At 41.6% G+C, this 20,192-nt stretch overlaps 1 protein-coding gene across 2 annotated transcripts in view; it reads left to right on the top strand.

Annotated features, from left to right (window-relative positions):
• The window catches only part of colec12 (collectin sub-family member 12), a 130,439-nt gene that overhangs the window by 53,398 nt on the left and 56,849 nt on the right, over positions 1-20,192 (top strand). For both annotated transcript variants that reach the window (XM_045694577.2, XM_045694579.2), the window contains exon 3: positions 13,192-13,314. In XM_045694577.2, the coding sequence (XP_045550533.2) occupies positions 13,192-13,314 (123 nt within the window). The remainder of the gene's footprint in view (positions 1-13,191; positions 13,315-20,192) is intronic.

Genomic DNA, 20,192 nt, shown 5'->3' with positions numbered 1-20,192 from the left:
CATGCAATAAAATGCAAATTAATTACTTAAAAATCATACAATGTGATTTTATGGATTCCGTCTCTCACAGTTGAAGTGTACCTATGATAAAAAATTACAGACCTCTACATGCTTTGTAAGTAGGAAAACCTGCAAAATCGGCAGTGTATCAAATACTTGTTCTCCCCACTGTATAGCCATAAAAAAATAAAATAAAAAAAAAATATATATATATATAGTGATATTTTAAATCCTCTCTTATTTTCCATAATTAGCTATTAATATTTGTAGTAATATAGGCAATTTATGCAAAGGATTTTACCTCTCACCAGTCTCGCCACTACCAAAATTACATTATTGCAAGCAATTATTATATTAGCAAACAATTGTTGTGAATCATCCTCTATTGTCCCTAATATCTATTACTCCTTCGCAGCAGTTGTGGGATACGCACACACACCCACATACTCATACACACTCAACCCTTTCCCCCCACACAACCACAGGCTCACATTCTCAACAGTTGCACCATCCCAGAGCCCAACTCAAGAAAGGTCTTGATTTACGAATGCATATACAGCTGCAGCTGTATGAGAAGGCCTGCAAGACTGCAAAAAAAATAGGCAGAAATTGAGAGATTTTATTAACCATTGCCACGTTCTAGATGATGGAGGTCAAATGTACACCTTTTCCCTGAAACACCCATAACACGGTCCCCCGTATTGACCATATTCCCAAGCATCTCCATGCAGTCAGACTTTTGATTTTGTGCCACCAGGGCCACAATAATATACCCCCTCTCTGAATGTCCGAGTGTGACCCCATGGGTTACTGCAGCTAGTGTTGCCAGCACTGCCACTGCCTGGGTGGGGGCACCCCACCGGAATCCCCACCGGCTAGATACAAGGTCGTCAAGGTTCTCATTAGCAGCTTTGAGAATGTCCTTGTATAGTATGCTCTCCCTTTAGGGGGCTTTGGCTTTGCAGGACCAACCCTGCCAAGCAGGCTCAGAATCTTGAGGGGGCAGTGCTGCTCTAGGTCTCTGACCGCATTTTGGCTGCATACAGACCCCTTACAGCAGGCCAACAAAACATTTTTTTACATTTTAGCAGACGCTCTTATCCAGAGCGACTTACAGTAGTGAGTGCATACATTCCATAAAAAAATTTTTCTCCGTACTGGTCCCCCGTGGGAATCAAACCCACAACCCTGGCGTTGCAAACACCATGCTCTACCAACTGAGCCACACAGTTAGGGACTTCTCCTTAGTATCTGGGTCATTCAGGTGGGTGTCTAGGGTAAAGGGTTGTGTACCGTACCATTAATATAGGATCATAAATAAATATATTAGATATATAATTTATTTTAAAATGCTATTCCACCATGATAGGACAATAAATAAATAATGTATTATATGTATAATTCATTATAAATAGTATATCCATCATCTGAACAACATTGAAAGCTCTCTCACACCCCGGCTCACAGCAATACATTGGTTCTGGGATATGCATTTCCTTTCTCACTCAACACCACACTTTCCCCCCCCCCCCCAAAAAAAAAAAAACACACACACCATCCACACATACTGTGCCTTCTGTTTACTGAGTTTTTATCTTCACCATGTTGAATTAGTGCTTTTGTGTTCCAATTAGTTATATTTGAAGATAGATAGAAAAGCTATATTTTCTATTATATTAATACAATTCATAACCGGGCTTGAATTGTGTTTCATTATTTTCCTTGTGTCATCGACGTGTGTGTAGGTGGCAAGGAAGTCAGGCGCAGGAGAAACCAACTTGGTAAAACTGGAGTTATTTAATAAAGAATAAACGAACACGAACTCCAAAACCAACGTACATAAAAATAACATGGGTAAAGAAAATACCCGTCGCTCACCAATACAAAATACACGAAACCGATAACAAATAAAACAATCTCGGACAAGGACATGAGGGAAAACAGAGTGTTAAATACACAACATGTAATGAATGGGATTGAAATCAGGTGTGTAGTAAAATTAGACAAAACCAATGGAAAATGAAAAATGGATCAGTGATGGCTTGAAGACCGGTGACGTCGACCGCCGAGCATCACCCGAACAACGAGGGGCATCGACTTCGGCAGAAGTCGTGACACCTCGTCTATAACAACTTTGTAATTTTAAAATAACCATGGAGTAGTCTTTGTGTCTCTGAACAACTGGTTATCAATATATAGTTTATCGACGACAAGAGCTACTCGTTTCCCTTTTAATCTATTTTCCTTGAAAATTGGATACAGAACTTTACGCCGTTCTGCAAATTCCTTCGGGGACTGGTCATTCATGCCAATTTTGGTCCCAGCAAGTCTTTTACCCAGGCTTTGAACAATTATTTGATCTTTAAAGGAAGCAAATTGGGCAATGATTGGGCGTTCATAACTCTGCCCTCTCTGTTCCGAAGCGGTGTACATGTTCGAGTTGGATTTTGTCGATAGCTTGGCGTGAAATTTGAAGCGCTGTAAGGAGGAACTCTCTAACTACAGATTCAGGAACTTCTCCTTCTTTCTCTTGGATACCTGTAAGTACCAGATTCTCTCTCATGGATCTAGCCTGTATGTCAACTAAGGCTTCTCTCAGAACGGTGTTCTCCTTTTTAAGTTCATTCACTTCTGTCGCGTCCTGACCAGTAAAGGGGTTATTTGTTATTATAGTTTGGTCAGGACGTGGCAGGGGGTATTTGTTTTATATGGTTTTGAGTGTGTGTTTATGTAGAGGGGTATTTGATTTATGTATTCCGGGATTTTTGGTTTAGTTCTATGTTGTATAGTTCTATGTCTGTTCTAGGGTATTTAGATCTATGTTTAGGTAATTGGGATTGGGGCCTTCAATTGGAGGCAGCTGGTTATCGTTGCCTCTGATTGAAGGTCCTATATTTAGGAGTATGTTTATTATGGGGATTGTGGGAGGTTGTTCTTAGCACTGCTGTATTTAGCCTGCAAGACTGTTAGTTCCTTGTTTTGTTTATTTTTAAGTGTTCACTAATAAAGTTAAGATGAGCACTCGACCCGCTGCGCCTTGGTCCACTTACTACGACGATCGTGACAATTTCTGCTCAATCTTATTGACTGTCCCTTTAAGCTTGTTTGTTTCCTTCTTCAATGTCGCAGATTTTTCATCTCGAGGCTTACCTTCAACTCTTTTATATCCTTACTGACTAATTCAAGTATAGCCAGTTTGTCATTTATTTATTTTAACAGATCGGTTTTGACCTTTACCATTCCCGGTGGTGAAAATATTAAATTGTCTGTCTGTAGAAGAGTCACTTTTTCATTTTGAAATCGGTTCCCCGGTCTTACTCTCCGTCATGTTTGGGTGTTGCTTGTTTTCATAATATTTATTGATACATTTCTCTAGTTTTAAGATTTGTTTTGTGTTATTATCCAGACTGAAGGTTATTACCCACCAGATTGTGTAGTGCTAATATTTAGTCTAACTTGCCGATATTGAATATTATGTTTTTATCTTGAGATGCTCTACATAACTACGTTCAGTGTGCCATTACCTGTCTCAGTCCTGCCCTGCTGTTTCCACACTTGGACTACTGGTCATGTGCCGTGCTGCCCTGTTCTGAGCCAATTGTAATTTTCCTAATATTATGCATGTCAATCTCTCCTGACTCAAAGTTGAGGAGTGGAGGAGTGATTGACGTCATCACTACTTGTATTTGTGAGAGGTATTGACATGTTGAAAGCACTGAGCTGTCTGTTTAATTAACTAGCACACAGCTCAGACACCCATATGTACCCCACAAGACATGCCACCAGAGGTCTCTTCATAGTCCCAAGTCCAGAACAGACTATGGAAGGCCCACAGCACTACATAGAGCCATTACTACATGGAACTATTCCACATCAGGTAACTGATGAAGCAGTAGAATCAGATTTAAATAACAGATACAAATACTTATAGCACAGCAAGGACTGTGAAGCAACACAAACATAGGCACAGACACATGCATACACACACACAATAACATATGCACTATACACACATGTACACACAGATTTTGGGTAGATATGTGGTGGTGGAGTAGGGGCCCAAGGGCACACACTTAGTGTGTTGTGAAATCTGTTATGAATGTATTGTAGTGTTAACTGCCTTAATTTTGTCTGAACCCAGGAAGAGTAGCAGCTAATGGGGATCCATAATAAATACAAATACCAATACAATACAGAAAACTGCTTGTTGAATTATTGAAGCAGCAGATGATTACACCATCTTCCAGACTGTCGAGGAACAGGGTCATCTACTCCACCAACACCACGACCAGCTGGCTCTACTGGGTACGACCACAAAAGAGGTCCTCCACGTTCTCCAACGCCTCGACACCACCAGCGAGGTTCTCCATACCTCTGACGGAGGGCCTCCTACCATGGGTCGTCACGGTATGCCCGTCCCCCAGCCTACCCAGCCGTCCAGGTCAGCGATGCCCGACTGTCCCTTCCGGAAAAGTATGACCGCACTCCATTGAAATGCCGTGACTTCCTACTCCAGTGCTCCCTCTATTTATTCTATCAGACGGGCGCCCCAACCACCGAGAGGTCCAAGGTTGCCACGGTCTTTTCCCTGCTGACCGGACGGGCATTGGAGTGGGCTACGGCTGTCTGGAGGACTTCGGCCGTCTGGAGGACTATGGCCTTCCTGAGGACATCGTTTCCGACCATGCCCCCCAATTCACGTCGTAGATCTGGAAAGCCTTTATGGAAAAGCTGGGGGCCACGGTCAGCCTCAAATACGACATTATTGCTTCTGTTTTCATGTCCAGACGCTTCTCTTGTTTTTTAACTCTCCATGTTCGTTATTATTAAACTCCCCATCTGCAACTGCTTCCTGACTCCCTGCATCTTCATTACAGTTCCAGAACAGAACCATTAATAAAAAATTATGGGAGCCGGTTAATAGCATTTTTTTTCAGTCCCACAAAAAACAGCAACAAAGCGCCTCTATCTTGTCAGAGTGAGGGATTTCTCAGAAACGTATTCCAACATCTGCATGCCAGCTGGACATCTTTGTCACTGTGTGTGTGTGTAGGCTACCTCTGAAGCATAGCCTACTGACAACGTTACAAGCATGATTTAGAAATTAGGATGAGAGATGTTTAATTAGAGAAGAATAGATTAACTTTTTCAATGCTAGTTAAGGATACTATAGTTATCACATTTGACATTGGATTTATTAACTTCAAAAAAGGTAAGACGTGTTTTTAGTTCTAGTGCTGCGCTGCACACACCAGCATTGCTAGTTAGCTAGCTAATGTTGGCTCCGGTCCAACATTAAGCCAACTGGGAAGTTCAAAGGCATTCAAAGTTCCTACATAGAAGCCGCTCCTCCGTAGGTATAATTCTTTGGGCCTAATTTAGATAACACATCATAACAACAAGATGCCCAGAGCTTCAAGCCAAGCTTCCCCCACCAGCAAAATTGAAGTCACACGTCGTGCCCTACATTGTCCATAGTATTTACATATGTATTTATTATGGATCCCCATTAGCTGATGCCAAAGCAGCAGCTACTCTTCCTGGAGTCCAGCAAAATTAAGGCAGTTTACACATTTTAAAAAACATTACAATACATTTACAGATTTCACAACACACTCTGTGCCTTCAGGCCCCTACTCCACCACTACCACATATCTACAGTACTAAATCCATGTGTATGTGTGTGTATAGTGTGTGTGTTATCGTGTGTGTGTGTATGCATGTGTCTGTGCATGTGTTTGTGTTGCTTCACTGTTTCATAAGGTGTTTTTGTGGCATGTCTTGTGGGGTATGCTTGGATGTCCAAGCTGTGTGCCAGTAGTTCAGACAAACATTCAACATGTCAATACCTCTCATAAATACAAATCAAATGTTATCAGTCACATGCGTCGAATACAACAGGACCTTATAGTGAAATGCTTATTTACGAGCCCCTAACCAACAATGCAGTTTAAAATATACGGATAAGAATAAGAAATAAAAGTAACAAGTAATTAAAGAGCAGCAGTAAAATAACAATAGTGAGACTATATACAGGGGGGTACTGGTACAGAGTCAATGTGCGGGGGCACCGGTTAGTCGAGGTAATATGTACATGTAGGTAGAGTTATTAAAGTGACTATGCATAGATGGTAACAACAGAGAGTAGCAACAGTGTAAAAGAGGGGGAGAAGGCGTAGGGGGGGTAGTAAAGCAAATAGTCTGGGTTCCATTCTACAGACGTGAGTGCTACTGGTCGGTAGTCATTTAGGCAGGTTACCTTAGTATTCTTGGGTACAGGCACTATGGTGGTCTGCTTAAAACATGTTGGTATTACAGACTCGGACAGGGAGAGGTTGAAAATGTCAGTGAAGACACTTGCCAGTTGGTCAGTGCATGCTCGCAGTACACATCTTGGTAATCCGTCTGGCCTTGCGGCCTTGTGAATGTTGACCTGTTTAAAGGTCTTACTCACATCGACTGTGGAGAGTGTGATCACACAGTCTTCCGGAACAGCTGGTGCTCTCATTCATTCCTCAGTGTTATTTGCCTCGAAGTGAGCGTAGAAGTAGTTTAGCTCGTCTGGTAGGCTCGTGTCACTGGGCAGCTCTCGGCTCTTTGTAGTCTGTAATGGTTTGCAAGCCTTGCCACATCCGGTGAGCGTCAGAGCCGGTTTAGTATGATTTGATCTTAGTCCTGTATTGACGCTTTGCCTGTTTGATGGTTCGTAGGAGGGCATAGCGGGATTTTTTATAAGCCTCCGGGTTAGAGTCCCGCTCCTTGAAAGCGGCAGCTCTAACCTTTAGCTCAGTGCAACTATTGCCTGTAATCCATGGCTTCTGGTTGGGGTATGTACGTACGGTCAATGTGGGGATGACGTCATTGATGCACTTATTGATGAAGCCAATGACTGATGTGGTGTACTCCTCAATGCAATCGGAGGAATCCAGGAACATATTCAAGTGTGTGCTAGCAAAACAGTCCTGTAGCTTAGCATCTGATTCATCTGACCACTTTTTTATTGATCTAGTCACTGGTGCTCAATGCTTTAATTTTTGCTTGTAAGCAGGAATCTGGAGAATATAATTATGGTCAGATTTGCCAAATGTAGGGCGAGGGAGAGCTTTGTATGTGTCTCTGTGTGTGGACTAAAGGTGGTCCAGAGTTTTATTCTCTCTGGTTGCACATTTAACATGCTGATAGAATTTTGGTAACGTTTTCTTGTTTTCTTATGGTGGAAAACAGCTCATTCAATGCTGTCTTAGTGCCAGCCTCCGTCTGTGGTGGTATGTAAACAGCTACCAAAAATACAGATGAGGTAGATAGTGTGGTCTACAGCTTATCGTAAAATAATCTACCTCAAGCGGGCAATAGCTCGAGACTTTCTTAGATATCGTGCACCAGCTGTTACTTACAAAAATACATAGTCCGCCGCCACTTGTCTTACCAGACGCCACTGTTCTATCCTGCCGGTCCAGCGTATAACCAGCCAGCTGTATGTTGATAGTGCCGTCATTCATCCGTTCATCCGTTGGTAGTTTAATCTTCCATGTAGGTCATCTATTTTATTCTCCAGTTTGTACGTTTGCTAGCAGAATGGAAAGAAGTGGAGGTTTTTCGATCGCCTATGAATTTTCAGAAGGCAGCCCGCCCTCTGGCCCCTTTTTCTCTGCCTCCTCTTCACGCAAATCACAGAGATCTGGTCCTGTTCCCGAGAAAGCAGTATATCATTCGCTCGTCAGACTTGTTAAAGGAGAAAAAGGATTCTGCCAGTTCTTGGTGAGTAATCGCAGTCCTGATGTCCAGAAGCTCTTTTCGGTCATAAGAGACGGTAGCGGCAACATTATGTACAAAATAAGTTATAAACAATGCAAATAAACAAACAAAAAAACACAATAGGTTGGGACACATAAACGTCAGCCTTCTTCTCTGGCACCATTGTTACACAATTGTTACAAGTGGTGACGAAGTCAATCTCCCCTTCCCTTTGAGCCAGGAGAGATTGGCATCCATATTTTTAATATTAGCTCTCTGTGTACATCCAAGGCCAGCCGTGCTGCCCTGTTCTGAGGCAATTGCAATTTTCCTAAGTCCTTTTTTGTGACACCTGACCACACGACTGAACAGTAGTCAAGGTGCGACAAAACTAGGGCCAGTAGGACCTGCCTTGTTGATAGTGTTGTTAAGAAGGCAGAAACTAGGGCCTGTAGGACCTGCCTTGTTGATAGTGCTGTTAAGAAGGTAGAGCAGTGCTTTATTATGGACAGACTTCTCCCAATCTTAGCTACTGTTGCGTCAATATGTTTTGACCATGACAGTTTTACAACCCAGGGTTACTCCAAGCAGTTTAGTCACCTCAACTTGCTCAATTTACACATTATTCATTACAAGATTTAGTTGCGGTTTAGGGTTTACTTAATGATTTGTCCCAAATAAAATGCTTTAAATGTTTTAAATATTCAAGACTAACTTATTTCTTACTACCCATTCTGAAACTAACCTCAGCTCTTTGTTAACCTGTTAGGGCTAGGGGGCAGCATTGACACGGCTGGATAAAAAACATACCCGATTTAATCTGGTTACCACTCCTACTCAGTAACTAGAATATGCATATACTTATTACATATGGATAGAAAACACCCTAAATTTTCTAAAACTGTTTGAATGGTGTCTGTGAGTATAACAGAACTCAAATGGCAGGTCAAAACCTGAGAGATTCCTTTACAGGAAGTGGCCTGTCTGACCATTTCTGGAACTTCTTTGCCATCTCTATCATTTACTAAGGATCTCTGCTCTAACGTGACACTTCCCACGTCGTCCATAGGCTCTCATAGCCCGGGAAAAAAGAGAATGTCGTCATTCCAGCCCCAGGCTGAAACACATTATCGCCTTTCTCAAGTGGCCCATCAAGAGACACTAGTTTATGCGCGTGACCCCGACCGCCCCCGCCTTTGGGATTTTTTCCTCTGTTTGCCGAAAAGGAGATTCCCTGTCGGAATTTTATCGCTTTTCTACGAGAAAAATGACGTAAAAATTGATTTTAAACAGCGGTTGACATGCTTCGACGTACGGCAATGGAATACTTTGAATTTTATTGTCAGGAATTGCGCCAAGCGCGCGACACTTCTTTACTATTTCGGATAGTGTCTGGAACGCACGAACAAAACGCCGCTATTCGGATATAACGATGGATTATTTTGGACCAAACCAACATTTGTTATTGAAGTAGACGTCCTGGGTGTGCATTCTGACGAAGACAACAAAAGGTAATGACATTTTTATAATAGTAAATATGATTATGGTGAGTGCTAAACTTGCCGGGTGTCTAAATAGCGAGCCCGTGATGCCTGGGCTATGTACTTAGAATATTGCAAAATGTGCTTTCACCAAAAAGCTATTTTAAAATCGGACATATCGAGTGCATAGAGGAGGTCTGTATCTATAATTCTTAAAATAATTGTTATGCTTTTTGTGAACGTTTATCGTGAGTAATTTAGTAAAATGTTAGCGAATTCCCCGTAAGTTTGCGGGGGGTATGCTAGTTCTGAACGTCACATGCTAATGTAAAAAGCTGGTTTTTGATATAAATATGAACTTGATTGAACAAAACATGCATGTATTGTATAACATAATGTCCTAGGGTTGTCATCTGATGAAGATCATCAAAGGTGAGTGCTGCATTTAGCTGTCTTCTGGGTTTTGGTGACATTATATGCTGGCTTGAAAAATGGGTGTCTGATTATTTCTGGCTTGGTACTCTGCTGACATAATCTAATGTTTTGCTTTCGTTGTAAAGCCTTTTTGAAATCGGACAGTGTGGTTAGATTAACGAGAGTCTTATCTTTAAATGGCTGTAAAATAGTCATATGTTTGAGAAATTGAAGTAATAGGATTTTGAAGATTTTGAAAATCGCGCCACAGGCTGGCAGTGGATGTTACGTAGGTGGGACGAATTCGTCCCGCCGGTCCCATAGAGGTTAAGTGTTGCAGTGCTTTCACTTGCTTTAGTAGCTGATGTGTATAGTGTTGAGTCCTCTGTATACATAGACACACAGGCTTTACTCAAAGCCAGGGGCATGTCGTTAGTAAAGATTTCAAAAAGTAAGGTGCCTTGACAGCTACCCTGGGGAATGCCTGATTATGTTGGAGAGGCTTCCATTAAAGAACACCCTCTGTGTTCTGTTAGACAGGTAAACCTTGATCCACAATATAGCAGGGGGTGTAAAACCATAACTCATAACTTTTTCCAGCAGCAGATTATGATTGATAATGTCAAAAGCTGAACTGAAGTCTAACAAAACAGCTTCCACAAGCTTTTTATTGTCAATTTCTCTCATCCAATCGTCAGTCATGTGTATAAGAGCCGTACATGTTGAATGCCCTCCCTATAAGTGGGCTGAAAATCTCTTGTTCATTTGTTTATTGTGAAATAGCATTGTATCTGGTAAAACACAATTTTGTCCAAAAGTTTACTAAGGGATTGTCTACCATTATGATTAAACCATGATGTTACGGCAAAATTAAATTTGCTCTTAACAACCTTCCTATACAGATGTAATCACTTAATCGCTCCATAGCAAGCTGCTCTATCTGCACTGATTGGTGAAGTAATTTAATGAACTTAATGTAGAAAAATATATATTTCAGAGGTTTAAAAAGGAACAGAAAGGAACAATATAATCCAATCCTTTTTTTATTTATTTGAACCAGTTCGGAACTTTATTTTGCTGGTCGGAAAAGTGGAACCAAACTAAAAAAATATTATGGTTCTGTTCAAAACTAATGGTCTGGAAAATAATTTGGGTTGTGTATTAAAATGGTTGTGTGTTGTAATGGTTGTGTCTTATAAAGGTTATGTGTTGTAATGGCTGTTTGTTGGAATATATTTTTATTTATTTATTTAACTAGGCAAGTCAGTTAAGAACAAACTCTTATTTACAATGACGGCCTACCGGGGAACAGTGGGTTAACCTCTATGGGACCGGCGGGACGAATTCGTCCCACCTACGTAACATCCACTGCCAGCCTGTGGCGCGATTTTCAAAATCTTCAAAATCCTATTACTTCAATTTCTCAAACATATGACTATTTTACAGCCATTTAAAGATAAGACTCTCGTTAATCTAACCACACTGTCCGATTTCAAAAAGGCTTTACAACGAAAGCAAAACATTAGATTATGTCAGCAGAGTACCAAGCCAGAAATAATCAGACACCCATTTTTCAAGCCAGCATATAATGTCACCAAAACCCAGAAGACAGCTAAATGCAGCACTCACCTTTGATGATCTTCATCAGATGACAACCCTAGGACATTATGTTATACAATACATGCATGTTTTGTTCAATCAAGTTCATATTTATATCAAAAACCAGCTTTTTACATTAGCATGTGACGTTCAGAACTAGCATACCCCCCGCAAACTTACGGGGAATTCGCTAACATTTTACTAAATTACTCACGATAAACGTTCACAAAAAGCATAACAATTATTTTAAGAATTATAGATACAGACCTCCTCTATGCACTCGATATGTCCGATTTTAAAATAGCTTTTTGGTGAAAGCACATTTTGCAATATTCTAAGTACATAGCCCAGGCATCACGGGCTCGCTATTTAGACACCCGGCAAGTTTAGCACTCACCATAATCATATTTACTATTATAAAAATGTCATTACCTTTTGTTGTCTTCGTCAGAATGCACACCCAGGACGTCTACTTCAATAACAAATGTTGGTTTGGTCCAAAATAATCCATCGTTATATCCGAATAGCGGCGTTTTGTTCGTGCGTTCCAGACACTATCCGAAATAGTAAAGAAGTGTCGCGCGCTTGGCGCAATTCCTGACAATAAAATTCAAAGTATTCCATTGCCGTACGTCGAAGCATGTCAACCGCTGTTTAAAATCAATTTTTACGTCATTTTTCTCGTAGAAAAGCGATAAAATTCCGACAGGGAATCTCCTTTTCGGCAAACAGAGGAAAAAATCCCAAAGGCGGGGGCGGTCGGGGTCACGCGCATAAGCTAGTGTCTCTTGATGGGCCACTTGAGAAAGGCGATAATGTGTTTCAGCCTGGGGCTGGAATGACGACATTCTCTTTTTTCCCGGGCTATGAGAGCCTATGGAAGACGTGGGAAGTGTCACGTTAGAGCAGAGATCCTTAGTAAATGATAGAGATGGCAAAGAAGTTCCAGAAATGGTCAGACAGGCCACTTCCTGTAAAGGAATCTCTCAGGTTTTGACCTGCCATTTGAGTTCTGTTATACTCACAGACACCATTCAAACAGTTTTAGAAAATTTAGGGTGTTTTCTATCCATATGTAATAAGTATATGCATATTCTAGTTACTGAGTAGGAGTGGTAACCAGATTAAATCGGGTATGTTTTTTATCCAGCCGTGTCAATGCTGCCCCCTAGCCCTAACAGGTTAACTGCATTGTTCAGGGGTAGAATGACAGATTTTTACCTTGTCAGCTCGGGGATTTGATCCAGCAACCTCTTGGTTACTGGCCCAACGCTCAAACCACTCAAACCACTGCTGCCCCTTATAGCTGTATGTGTTGTAATGGTTGTGTGTTCTAATAGTTGTGTGTTGTAATGGTTGTGTGGTGTAATGGTTGTGTGTTGTAATGGTTGTGTGTTGTGATGGTTGTGTGTTGTAATGGTTGTGTGGTGTAATGGTTGTGTGTTGTGATGGTTGCTGGCCCAACGCTCAAACCACTCAAACCACTGCTGCCCCTTATAGCTGAATGTGTTGTAATGGTTGTGTGTTGTAATGGTTGTGTGTTGTGATGGTTGTGTGTTGTCATGGTTATGTGTTGTAATGGTTGTGTGGTGTAATGGTTGTGTGTTGTAATGGTTGTGTGTTGTGATGGTTGTGTGTTGTAATGGTTGTGTTGTAATGGTTGTAATGGTTGTGTGTTGTAATGGTTGTGTGTTGTAATGGTTGTGTGTTGTGATGGTTGTGTGTTGTGTGCTGTAATGGTTGTGTGTTGTAATGGTTGTTTGTTGTAATGGTTGTGTGTTGTGTGTTGTAATGGTTGTGTGTTGTAATGGCTGTGTGTTGTAATGGTTGTGTGTTGTAATGGTTGTGTGTTGTAATGGTTGTGTGTTGTGTGTTGTAATGGTCGTGTGTTGTCTGTTGTAATGGTTGTGTGTTGTAATGGTTGTTTGTTGTAATGGTTGTGTGTTGTGTTTTATATTTCCAGGGATCCAGGAAGGCCCTGAATGCAGCAAGTGTAAGAATGACTGGGCTCTGAGAGCTGCTATAGCTCTGCTCTATGTACTATGTGCCCTGCTCACCATTGCCGTGGCTTTGCTCGGACATAAAGGTATGTTTGTCTGTCTGTCTATGTGTCTGTATATCTATCTGTCTGTATGTCTATCTGTCTGTCTTTATTTCATCAGCTTGGGTAACAGTCCAAGTAAATAACCCGGTTAGTAGACCCTACTCTAAATAGCATCCTAAACACACACGGGAGACCGGGGTTAGGGTTGGGATTAGAGTTAGAGTCGTGGCTGTGTTTCTGTTGGTTGAATGTTTTAAAGGCTGTAGGGTTTCACCCCAATAATGAAAGGATAGCATTACATCTATGAGACAACATGGACCTGACTAACACAACACTACATCAATGAGACAACATGGACCTGACTAACACAACACTACATCAATGAGACAACATGGACCTGACTAACACAACACTACATCAATGAGACAACATGGACCTGATTAACACAACACTACATCAATGAGACAACATGGACCAGACTAACACAACACTACATCACTGAGACAACATGGACCAGACTAACACAACACTACATCACTGAGACAACATGGACCAGACTAACACAACACTACATCAATGAGACAACATGGACGTGACTAACACAACACTACATCACTGAGACAACATGGACCTGACTAACACAACACTACATAACTGAGACAACATGGACCTGACTAACACAACACTACATCAATGAGACAACATGGACCAGACTAACACAACACTACATCAATGAGACAACATGGACCAGACTAACACAACAATACATAAATGAGACAACATGGACGTGACTAACACAACACTACATCACTGAGACAACATGGACCAGACTAACACAACACTACATCAGTGAGACAACATGGACCTGACTAACACAACAATACATCAATGACACAACATGGACCAGACTAACCTTTACACAACATTACATCAATGAGACAACATGGACCAGACTAACACAACACTACATCACTGAGACAACATGGACCTGACTAACACAACACTACATCACTGAGACAACATGGACCTGACTAACACAACACTACATCACTGAGACAACATGGACCAGACTAACACAACACTACATCACTGAGACAACATGGACCAGACTAACACAACACTACATCACTGAGACAACATGGACCTGACTAACACAACACTACATCACTGAGACAACATGGACCTGACTAAAACAACACTACATCACTGAGACAACATGGACCAGACTAACACAACACTACATCAATGAGACAACATGGACCTGACTAACACAACACTACATCAATGACACAACATGGACCAGACTAACCTTTACACAACATTACATCAATGAGACAACATGGACCAGACTAACACAACACTACATCACTGAGACAACATGGACCTGACTAACAACACACTACATCACCGATACAACATTAATCAGACTAACACAACACTACATCACTGAGACAACATGGACCTGACTAACACAACACTACATCACTGAGACAACATGGACCTGACTAACACACCATTACATCACTGAGACAACATGGACCAGACTAACACAACACTACATCACTGAGACAACATGGACCTGACTAACACAACACTACATCACCGAGATGACATGGACCTGACTAACACAACATTACATCACTGAGAGAACATAGACCAGACTAACACAACATTACATCACTGAGACAACATGGACCAGACTAACACAACACTACATCACTGAGACAACATGGACCTGACTAACACAACACTACATCAGTGAGACAACATGGACCAGACTAACACAACACTACATCAATGAGACAACGTGGACCAGAAAAACACAACATTACATCACTGAGACAACATGGATCAGACTAACCTTTACACAACACTACATCACTGTGACAACATGGACCTGACTAACACAACACTACATCACTGAGACAACATGGACCTGACTAACACAACACTACATCACAGAGACAACATGGACCTTATTAACACAACACTACATCACTGAGACAACATGGACCTGACTAACACAACACTACAACACTGAGAAACATGGACCTGACTAACAATACACTACTACACTGAGACAACATGGACCAGACTAACACAACACTACATCAGTGAGACAACATGGACCTGACTAACACAACACTACATCACTGAGACAACATGGACCTGCCTAACACAACATTACATCACTGAGACAACATGGACCTGACTAACACAACACTACATCATTGAGACAACATGGACCTGACTAACACAACACTACATCACTGAGACAACATGGACCTGACTAACACAACACTACATCACAGAGACAACATGGACCTTATTAACACAACACTACATCACTGAGACAACATGGACCTGACTAACACAACATTACAATACTGAGACAACATGGACCAGACTAACACAACATTACATCAATGAGACAACATGGACCAGACTAACACAACACTACATCACTGAGACAACATGGACCTGACTAACACAACACTACATCACTGAGACAACATGGACCTGACTCACACAACACTACATCTCTGAGACAACATGGACCAGACTAACCCAACACTACATCACTGAGACAACATGGACCTGACTAACACAACACTACATCACTGAGACAACATGGACCTGACTAACAACACACTACATCACCGATACAACATTAATCAGACTAACACAACACTACATCACTGAGACAACATGGACCTGACTAACACAACACTACATCACTGAGACAACATGGACCTGACTAACACAACATTACATCACTGAGACAACATGGACCAGACTAACACAACACTACATCACTGAGACAACATGGACCTGACTAACACAACACTACATCACCGAGATGACATGGACCTGACTAACACAACATTACATCACTGAGAGAACATAGACCAGACTAACACAACATTACATCACTGAGACAACATGGACCAGACTAACACAACACTACATCACTGAGACAACATGGACCTGACTAACACAACACTACATCAGTGAGACAACATGGACCAGACTAACACAACACTACATCAATGAGACAACGTGGACCAGAAAAACACAACATTACATCACTGAGACAACATGGATCAGACTAACCTTTACACAACACTACATCACTGTGACAACATGGACCTGACTAACACAACACTACATCACTGAGACAACATGGACCTGACTAACACAACACTACATCACTGAGACAACATGGACCTGACTAACACAACACTACATCACTGAGACAACATGGACCTGACTAACACAACACTACATCACTGAGACAACATGGACCTGACTAACACAACACTTCATCACTGAGACAACATGGACCTCACTAACACAACACTTCATCACTGAGACAACATGGACCTCACTAACACAACACTACATCACTGAGACAACATGGACCAGACTAACACAACACTACATCAATGAGACAACATGGACCTGACTAACACAACACTACAACACTGAGAAACATGGACCTGACTAACAATACACTACATCACTGAGACAACATGGACCAGACTAACTCAACACTACATCACTGAGACAACATGGACCTGACTAACAAAACACTACATCACTGAGACAACATGGACCTGACTAACACAACATTACATCACTGAGACAACATGGACCTGACTAACACAACACTACATCACTGAGACAACATGGACCTGACTAACACAACACTACATCACTGAGACAACATGGACCTGACTAACACAACACTACATCCCTGAGACAACATGGACCTGACTAACACAACATTACATCAATGAGACAACATGGACCAGACTAACACAACATTACATCAATGAGACAACATGGACCAGACTAACACAACACTACATCACTGAGACAACATGGACCTGACTAACACAACACTACATCTCTGAGACAACATGGACCAGACTAACCCAACACTACATCACTGAGACAACATAGACCAGACTAACACAACACTACATCAATGAGACAACATGGACCTGACTAACACAACACTACATCACTGAGACAACATGGACCTGACTAACACAACACTACATCACTGAGACAACATGGGCCTGACTAACACAACACTACATCACTGAGACAACATGGACCAGACTAACACAACATTACATCACTGAGACGACATGGACCTGACTAACACAACACTACATCAGTGAGACAACATGGACCAGACTAACACAACACTACATCACTGAGACAACATGGACCTGACTAACAACACACTACATCACCTAGACAACATTAATCAGACTAACACAACACTACATCACTGAGACAACATGGACCTGACTAACACAACACTACATCACTGAGACAACATGGACCTGACTAACACAACATTACATCACTGAGACAACATGGACCAGACTAACACAACACTACATCACTGAGACAACATGGACCTGACTAACACAACACTACATCACCGAGATGACATGGACCTGACTAACACAACATTACATCACTGAGAGAACATAGACCAGACTAACACAACATTACATCACTGAGACAACATGGACCAGACTAACACAACACTACATCACTGAGACAACATGGACCTGACTAACACAACATTACATCACTGAGACAACATGGACCAGGCTAACACAACACTACATCATTGAGACAACATGGACCTGACTAACACAACACTACATCACAGAGACAACATGGAACTGACTAACACAACACTACATCACTGAGACAACATGGACCTGACTAACACAACACTTCATCACTGAGACAACATGGACCTCACTAACACAACACTTCATCACTGAGACAACATGGACCTCACTAACACAACACTACATCACTGAGACAACATGGACCAGACTAACACAACACTACATCAATGAGACAACATGGACCTGACTAACACAACACTACAACACTGAGAAACATGGACCTGACTAACAATACACTACATCACTGAGACAACATGGACCAGACTAACTCAACACTACATCACTGAGACAACATGGACCTGACTAACAAAACACTACATCACTGAGACAACATGGACCTGACTAACACAACATTACATCACTGAGACAACATGGACCTGACTAACACAACACTACATCACTGAGACAACATGGACCTGACTAACACAACACTACATCACTGAGACAACATGGGCCAGACTAACACAACACTACATCACTGAGACAACATGGACCAGACTAACACAACATTACATCACTGAGACGACATGGACCTGACTAACACAACATTACATCAATGAGACAACATGGACCAGACTAACACAACACTACATCACTGAGACAACATGGACCTGACTAACACAACTCTACATCTCTGAGACAACATGGACCAGACTAACCCAACACTACATCACTGAGACAACATGGACCAGACTAACACAACACTACATCAATGAGACAACATGGACCTGACTAACACAACACTACATCACTGAGACAACATGGACCTGACTAACACAACACTACATCACTGAGACAACATGGGCCAGACTAACACAACACTACATCACTGAGACAACATGGACCAGACTAACACAACATTACATCACTGAGACGACATGGACCTGACTAACACAACACTACATCAGTGAGACAACATGGACCTGACTAACACAACACTACATCACTGAGACAACATGGACCTGACTAACACAACACTACATCACAGAGACAACATGGACCTTATTAACACAACACTACATCACTGAGACAACATGGACCTGACTAACACAACACTACAACACTGAGAAACATGGACCTGACTAACAATACACTACTACACTGAGACAACATGGACCAGACTAACACAACACTACATCAGTGAGACAACATGGACCTGACTAACACAACACTACATCACTGAGACAACATGGACCTGACTAACACAACATTACATCACTGAGACAACATGGACCAGACTAACACAACATTACATCACTGAGACGACATGGACCTGACTAACACAACACTACATCAGTGAGACAACATGGACCAGACTAACACAACACTACATCACTGAGACAACATGGACCTGACTAACAACACACTACATCACCTAGACAACATTAATCAGACTAACACAACACTACATCACTGAGACAACATGGACCTGACTAACACAACACTACATAACTGAGACAACATGGACCTGACTAACACAACATTACATCACTGAGACAACATGGACCAGACTAACACAACACTACATCACTGAGACAACATGGACCTGACTAACACAACACTACATCACCGAGATGACATGGACCTGACTAACACAACATTACATCACTGAGAGAACATAGACCAGACTAACACAACATTACATCACTGAGACAACATGGACCAGACTAACACAACACTACATCACTGAGACAACATGGACCTGACTAACACAACACTACATCACTGAGACAACATGGACCTGACTAACACAACACTACATCACTGAGACAACATGGACCTGACTAACACAACACTTCATCACTGAGACAACATGGACCTCACTAACACAACACTTCATCACTGAGACAACATGGACCTCACTAACACAACACTACATCACTGAGACAACATGGACCAGACTAACACAACACTACATCAATGAGACAACATGGACCTGACTAACACAACACTACAACACTGAGAAACATGGACCTGACTAACAATACACTACATCACTGAGACAACATGGACCTGACTAACAAAACACTACATCACTGAGACAACATGGACCTGACTAACACAACATTACATCACTGAGACAACATGGACCTGACTAACACAACACTACATCACTGAGACAACATGGACCTGACTAACACAACACTACATCACTGAGACAACATGGACCTGACTAACACAACACTACATCACTGAGAC

This window comes from Salmo salar, chromosome 14 (assembly GCF_965601325.2).
Source record: "Salmo salar chromosome 14, fSalSal1, whole genome shotgun sequence".
Classification (NCBI taxonomy): Eukaryota; Metazoa; Chordata; class Actinopteri; order Salmoniformes; family Salmonidae; genus Salmo; species Salmo salar.
The sequence above is the reverse complement of the archived record's forward strand: the minus strand, read 5'-3'. Positions and strand labels throughout refer to the sequence as shown.